Consider the following 7,564-nt stretch of genomic DNA (forward strand, 5'->3'; position numbering starts at 1 on the left):
ATTCGGGCTATTCCGGCCGAAATGCTCGAAAAAGTTGCCCAAAATTGGACTTTCCGAATGGACCACCTAAGACGCAGCCGCGGTCAACATTTAAATGAAATTATCTTCAAAAAGTAAATGTCATGAACCAATCTAACGTTTCAAATAAAGAACCGATGAGATTTTGCAAATTTTATGCGTTTTTTTTAAAAAAAAGTTATCAAGCTCTTAAAAAATCACCCTTTACAATCGCTAAAAAATGCATACTTCACGAGAGGCACGCAGAAATGATCGGACAGTTATTGTGAAAACAAGTGCTTGATAATAAGTACTGAAAGCGCACGGAAGTTTTCATATTATTCTGAGGTAAGAGCTATTCAATTCAATCGTCGTTTGAACTATGTAGATAAGTGCGTTTGCAAAAGTGAGAAAACATCTTAAGTGAAGTGGACTAGTATTAGATGAAAGACCAAATCTGTTCGTTTATCCGAAATAATGTCTTCTGCGAAAGGTCATACGAAGCGCCTATAAGGCAATGGCGAATGTCTGATTGCTGGAAAAGTGAAATTAGCGTATCTAAGGTCAATTAAGTCAGTATAATAAGCACTCGAGTTCGTAGAAAAACTTATTTCTAACTTTTTTGTGGGGTTTTTTCAACGAATCTGTTTTGATTTGGATTAACCAATACATATGTGAATAATTTATATAATATATGGTACACATATATATGGTATATTATATATACTTGTTCTTGGAATCCAAACAAATAAACAATTTTCAACCGACAGCTTTTGATAAGGCTCATAAGAATCCGAATTATATTATTTTCTACAACACATGAAAATTTTTATAGCGTAGGGATTTTAAAAAGGGTTTTTATTTATGGCGAAATATTTTTTTCTTGAAATCTATAAACTTGAAAAGAGTTGCTGAGTTTTGATTTTGAAAATTTGCTTATTGCAAGAGCTTAGCTTTTACTCAAGATATCTGAAAGGTAAGGGAAGGTAAGGGACATGTGTACTAAAATTTTGTCATGTACGAGGTATGACAATTAAGTAATGAGACTGATTCCATAAAAACCGTATATTTGAAAATTATGCTATAACTCTGCCTTCCCCCTCAAAGTAGTCCCCTTGGGCAGTTATACAGCGATTCCAGCGCGTTTTCCATGCTTCGTAACATTTCTGGAACGCTTCGACTGGGATGTCCGCGAGTACCCTCGTCACGGCCGCCTGGATGTCCGTAATCAACTCAAAATTGGTTCCTTTGACCACCGATTTTGTTTTAGGAAACAAAAAAAAGGTCACAGGTTTACCACAAACGCGGCAATAAAATTAGTCTCATTACTTAATTGTCAAACCTCGTAGGTCCTGTACGAAGATGATATTTCTATATACAAAATATAGTGTGAAAACAAACGATAACCATGAGTATATTTTTGCAGATACCTAGAACGAATTTCACCTCTCCTAATCAGCCTTCATGCTTGCCTCAACTTCGTATTGCTTCGTTATAAATTTGGTATACTAAATGGGCGCTACATTTGCGAACAAAATGCCTAAGCTTTATAAACTCAGCGCGGTCGTTCGGATATTTATTCTGCTCGCTCTCTGCGGTCTTAGCAATGCACAAGTACTTTACGGTAAATATACTGCAGTATTTAGATATTACAATATTTTATTAGACGAACTAAGTAATCATTACTGATAAAATTCTAGTTGACGACTTTTGTGATTTCGCTGGCTACGATGGCATATGTTTGGAAGCTAGCAAGTGTACTGACCTGCAGGCCAAAATGCAGGCAATGACTTTGGAAAGCCATCACGTGGGCCGCTGTAGCTTCGGCGTTAGAGAGGAGATTATATGTTGTCCGTAAGATTGATCTGGTATATTTTCAACATTCTAATTTTATAAAAGTCTATCACTTTAAAAAAAAAATTTCCAGAAAGTGGCAAATCTCGACATTTACTTTTTGAAGATAATTTCATTTAAATGTTGACCGCGGCTGCGTTAGGTGGTCCATTCGGAAAGTCCAATTTTGGGCAACTTTTTCGAGCATTTCGGCCGGAATGGCCCGAATTTCTTCGGAAATGTTGTCTTCCGAAGCTGGAATAGTTGCTGGCTTATTTCTGTAGACTTTAGACTTGACGTAGCCCCACAAAAAATAGTCTAAAGGCGTTAAATCGCATGATCTTGGTGGCCAACTTACGGGTCCATTTCTTGAGATGAATTGTTGTCCGAAGTTTTCCCTCAAAATGGCCATAGAATCGCGAGCTGTGTGGCATGTAGCGCCATCTTGTTGAAACCACATGTCAACCAAGTTCAGTTCTTCCATTTTTGGCAACAAAAAGTTTGTTAGCATCGAACGATAGCGATCGCCATTCACCGTAACGTTGCGTCCAACAGCATCTTTGAAAAAATACGGTCCAATGATTCCACCAGCGTACAAACCACACCAAACAGTGCATTTTTCGGGATGCATGGGCAGTTCTTGAACGGCTTCTGGTTGCTCTTCACCCCAAATGCGGCAATTTTGCTTATTTACGTAGCCATTCAACCAGAAATGAGCCTCATCGCTGAACAAAATTAAAGCGCGAAACACATTTCGAACCGAACACTGATTTTGGTAATAAAATTCAATGATTTGCAAGCGTTGCTCGTTAGTAAGTCTATTCATGATGAAATGTCAAAGCATACTGAGCATCTTTCTCTTTGACACCATGTCTGAAATCCCACGTGATCTGTCAAATACTAATGCATGAAAATCCTAACCTCAAAAAAATCACCCGTTATATTTTCAACATTCTAATTTTATAAAAGTCTATCACTTTAAAAAAAAAATTTCCAGAAAGTGGCAAACACCGGTGCAAACCCCACCCAAACTTCCCAATGCTTTTATAGATCTCTCCAAACAGCCTGAGTTTCAACATAAGTCGCCACCAGACGGTGCGTTTAGTGATAGTTCTATTCCCATCACTACAAGTGCACCCATAAATTTTCCTCAAAATGGACTCTTCGTTGCAAATCCACTGCCAAATGTACAGGATAACCAAAATATAAATGGCAACCCTGTTGTCGATGAAAATGAAAGAATGAATGCTATATTCGGTGTTAACCCTGAACAGATCGGAAATGATAAAGATGAAAAGAAGGCCAATTCTCTCCCGGTTGTAAATGAAAATAATAACGGGTTCTTCATTTCAAATCCAGTGCTGAATGTACAGGCTAACCAAAATTTAAATGGCAACCCAGCTCTCGATAAAAATGAAAGAATAAATGCCATATTCGGTGTTAACCCCGAACAGAACGGAAATGATAATAATAAAGATGAAAAGAAAGTGAATTCTTTCCCGGTGGTAAATGAAAATAATAACGGAATTTTCATTGCAAATCCACTGCTAAATGTACTGGATAACCAGTTAATTGGTTACCCAGTTATCGATGAAAATGATAGATTAAATGCCGTATTCGGTGTTAACCCCGAACAGATCGGAAATGATAATAATGTAGTTGAAAAGAAGGGAAATTCTTTTCCAGTGGTGAATGAAAATAATAACGGATTCTTTGCTACAAATCCAGTGCTGAATGTACAGGCTAACCAAAATTTCAATGACAACCCTGTTATTAATGAAAATGATAGATTTAATGCTATATTCGGCGGTAATCGTGAAGAGGCTGGTGTTGATAAAATCCAAGAGGAGAGGAAGGGAAATCCGGTACCCGTTATAAATGGAAATAATGGAATTGTCAGTGCAAATCCAGTGCCGAGTGTACAGAATAGCCTTAAGTTGAATGGTAACCCTGTTATCGATGAAGATCATAGATTAAACGCTATATTCGGTAATAATCTTGAACATAACAGCAATGATGAAAGTAAAGAAAGAAATCCTGCACCGTTCGTAAATGGAAATAATAACGGATTCTTCAGTGCAACTCCAGTGCCGAATGTACAAGGCAATGGACAATTTATTGGTAGCCCTGTGATCGATGTAAATGAAAGAGTCAAAGCTATAATAACCCTGTACAGCTAGAAAGTGATAATAGTAAGGATGGTAAGGGAAATATTGCTCCGGTAGTGAATGTAGAGGGCAACCAAAATTTTAATGGCAACCCTGTTGTCGATGAAAATGAAAGATTTAATGGGTGATCAAGATTCAGCTGAAAATTTAAAAGCTAAAATTAATGCTATATTCGGCGGTAATCGTGAAGAGGTCGGTATTGATAAAAACCAAGAGGAGAGGAAGGTAAATCCAGTGCCGAGTGTACAGAATAGCCTTAAGTTGAATGGTAACCCTGTTATCGATGAAAATCGTAGATTAAACGCTATATTCGGTAATAATCTTGAACATAATAGAAATGATGAAACTAAAGAGGAAACTAAAACAAATCCTGTACCGTTCGTAAATGGAAATAATAACGGATTCTTCAGTGCAACTCCAGTGCCGAATGTACAAGGCAATAGACAATTTATTGGTAGCCCTGTGATCGATGTAAATGAAAGAGTCAAAGCTATATTCGGTGATAACCCTGTACAGGTAGAAAGTGATAATAGCAAGGATGAAAGTAAGGGAAATATTGCTCCGTTAGTAAATGATAATAATAACGGGATTTTCAATAAAAATCCAATACCGAATGTAGAGGGCAACCAAAATTTTAATGGCAACCCTGTTATCGATGAAAATGAAAGATTTAATGCTTTATTCAACGGTACTCCTCTCCCGATTGATGATGAGAGGGTTAGGCCAAGCGGTGTAATTGATCAAGATTCAGCTGAAAATTTAAAAGCTAAAATTAATACCATATTCGGTGGTAATCGTGAAGACGTCGGTAATGATAATGACAAAGAGGAGAGCAAGGGAAATCCAGTTCTGGTTGTAGATGGAAATAATAACGGGATTTTCAATCAAAATCCAATACCGAATGTAGAGAACAATCAAAAGTTAAACGGTAACCCTTTTTTCGACGAGAACGAAAGATTTAATTCGTTATTCAATGGCAACCCTAGTCAAAGTGGAAGTGTAAGTAGTACTGAGAAATTGAAAGGAAATTCTCTTCCTGTTATTGCTGAAAATAATAACGGCTTTTTCAATGAAAACTCAGTGTCGAATATACAGTCTAATCAAAATGCAAATGGTAACCCTTTTTTCGATGAAAATGAAAGATTTAATGCTATATTTAATGGCAATCCCATCCCGAAGCAAAACAATATAGGTGGACTAAATGGTGTGATTAGTCAAAATCCTGCTAATTTGGGCGGTCAATCTGTACAGCTTGGAGATATAAGCAACAGTAGAGTATGGAAAAGAAAACCTATTCCAGGTGATGATGAACTGGTCCAAAATAATGCGGCAATGGATGGAAAAGGTATACCTGATGAAAAAGCATTGATAAATGCTATATTAAATGGTCAGTTAGAAGGCAGTCCTGAGCATTTTATATTTAATGATAAGCCATTACGGGCCAGAACTCTAAATAGGAGAAGACACGGTACATTCATGGAAAACCGAAGTACATTCAATAATGGACGTTTTAATATGAGAAATCATAGAAGGTCTGAAGAAAGAACACACCGAAGAAACCAGGGAGTTTACAGTGGTACCAGCAGAAATACACGCATTCGATTTGCAAATAATTAAATGAAAATTATATTATTGAATTGGAGATATTCTAAATCACTTTTAAATGTCATATACACATAATATATTATATTTACATATCATATATAAATACAAAATATTAAAATAATAGAGTTAACTTTATCGATTTTAGTACTGGGTTGTAAAATATTTGTTCTTACTCACTCTTTTATTTTGTCAATCAATTTGGGTGAAATTCATATGAATTTAAACCTTAAGTGATAAGAAAATTGTGGGAGCACAGGTCTCTTACCAAAAGCATCAGTGGCGTAGCTACTTCGGGCGCCCGGAACCAAGGATCTTCTGCCGTCCCCCTTTATCAACCTACCTACAAATTTCATGAGGTGGTTCGAATAATTTTTACAAAATATCTTCCATATTAGGTATATAAAATTTAGAAATTAGAAGCCACGCAAATACTCACTATACCTGTATCAGTTGCATCTTGTGAAAGATCTATTAGCAAACCTAAATTGATCAAATCTTACTTGAGATCGACCATGAGTCAGAGTAGACTGTCCAATCTCTCAATAGAATGTGAAACTGCTTCAACTTTAAACTACAATGATATGTGATTTGCAGCGATCAAAGCTAGAAAAGTGCATCTTTAAGTTGTATCACTATTTTCAAGAAAGCTATAAGCCAAAAGATATAAGACAAATTCAAAGACTGAAGGGTATGCGAGTAAAAATTAATATTTTTTTATTGTTATTCAGATTATTACATTGTAAGTTTACAACTCTTTATCTTTTATAATAAATTTTGGAAAAAAAATTGTTGAAGTATTGTTCTGAATATTAAAAAACAGCGAAGATCGTTTTTCCGCCCCACACCCCTTCGCCCCCCTAGCTACGCCACTGAGAAGCATTAATTACATATGTAAGTACATATTGGCCAAGAACTCCAAAAAAAAATCTTGAAATCTTCAGTATATGTTCGCCATATCGATATTTGTGCTGGTTTGCTTGGATTCTAGACCTGATACCCGCGACGAAGGAAGCTATGAACTGTGTTTTGAAGCAGTTTCACAAAATTTTTAAGAGTTTTGAGACCGCAAAAAATCTTAGATGCAAAATGCACACAAAAAAGCGATTTGATAAGTCATCCTCCATACCATCCAAACTTAGCACGGAATGCCGTCTTTTTCCCCGTTGGCAAAAAAAAAATAAAAACTCAAAATTTGTTTACATTCTTTCTTAATGTATTCATATGTCTTTAAACGGTTTCGCCGGAGCAGAAGAATCAATGCACTAAGCGACGGTGCATTACGGTGAAAAGCAAGAGTTGTCGGCACATAATTTCGGTATCTTTTTACCAATAGCTTCCATAAATGACGCATAACAATCAAATATTTAGTATTCATTCTTGATAGTTTGGCCGGCCGGAAGGAGTTCGGTGTGCACCACACTTCGATTACCAAAGAAAACTGTCAACATAACCTTAATTTTTGAACTGCTTTGACGTGGTTTTCTTGGCTTCGACTCACGTCTCGTTATACCGTCGTTTAGTCATGTGTTTCCGGGTCGTAATCATAGATCTAAGACTCATCGTCAGTAATAATATGTTCTATAACATTCTGGTAGTCGGAAAGCATTGTTTCACAGAATAATGACGGTAGGGCTTTTCCAACATTCTGAACGTTTCGGCAACAGAAAATTTGATTCCGCAAACAAAATTCAATGGAACTTCTTTATTGAATAATTTCACTTATCGTAAAAATTGCGGAATGGATTTTATATACTTCAGAAATACAAGCGTATACTAAACACAAATGAATATTATGATGTGACATTTGGGGCAGATGTCACTGACATCCAACATAGAAAAAAAATATTTCGACAAATGGATGTTAGAACGAAAATTAAAGTAAAAAGTCTTACTAGTTTTTGCCCACAGTTAAATTAATTTTCGGTAATTAAAATTTGTTTTGTTTTTGTTTGTTGTTCTCT

General features: G+C 36.1%; 2 protein-coding genes across 3 annotated transcripts; both read left to right on the forward strand.

Annotated features, from left to right (window-relative positions):
• The first annotated feature begins 240 nt into the window (after window positions 1-240).
• LOC125775303 (circumsporozoite protein-like) lies at window positions 241-4,113 on the forward strand. Of its 2 annotated transcripts, XM_049456420.1 has the most exons (5): window positions 241-345; window positions 1,424-1,621; window positions 1,698-1,851; window positions 2,828-3,317; window positions 3,501-4,113. In XM_049456420.1, exons 2-5 carry the CDS (start codon window positions 1,510-1,512, stop codon window positions 4,008-4,010), a joined length of 1,266 nt encoding a protein of 421 aa, XP_049312377.1. In that variant the 5' UTR covers window positions 241-345; window positions 1,424-1,509; the 3' UTR covers window positions 4,011-4,113. The 2 variants fall into 2 exon arrangements, with proteins under 2 accessions (XP_049312377.1, XP_049312376.1); XM_049456419.1 differs by having other exon boundaries at window positions 2,828-4,112.
• Window positions 4,107-5,615, forward strand: LOC105226971 (putative uncharacterized protein DDB_G0286901). The gene has a single exon (XM_049455772.1). It carries the CDS (start codon window positions 4,107-4,109, stop codon window positions 5,613-5,615), a length of 1,509 nt encoding a protein of 502 aa, XP_049311729.1.
• Window positions 5,616-7,564: the final 1,949 nt, after the last annotated feature.

This window comes from Bactrocera dorsalis, chromosome 4, assembly GCF_023373825.1.
Source record: "Bactrocera dorsalis isolate Fly_Bdor chromosome 4, ASM2337382v1, whole genome shotgun sequence".
NCBI classification, from domain to species: domain Eukaryota; kingdom Metazoa; phylum Arthropoda; class Insecta; order Diptera; family Tephritidae; genus Bactrocera; species Bactrocera dorsalis.

Bases quoted from the DNA above. Each gene is read 5' to 3' on its own strand.
- LOC105226971 (XM_049455772.1), top strand. From the start codon at position 4,107: ATGAAAGATTTAATGGGTGATCAAGATTCAGCTGAAAATTTAAAAGCT.
- LOC125775303 (XM_049456419.1), top strand. From the start codon at position 1,510: ATGGGCGCTACATTTGCGAACAAAATGCCTAAGCTTTATAAACTCAGC. The intron at 1,622-1,697 runs GTAAATATACTG...ATAAAATTCTAG, and splicing joins CAATGCACAAGTACTTTACG to TTGACGACTTTTGTGATTTC. The intron at 1,852-2,827 runs GTAAGATTGATC...AAAAATTTCCAG, and splicing joins GAGGAGATTATATGTTGTCC to AAAGTGGCAAACACCGGTGC.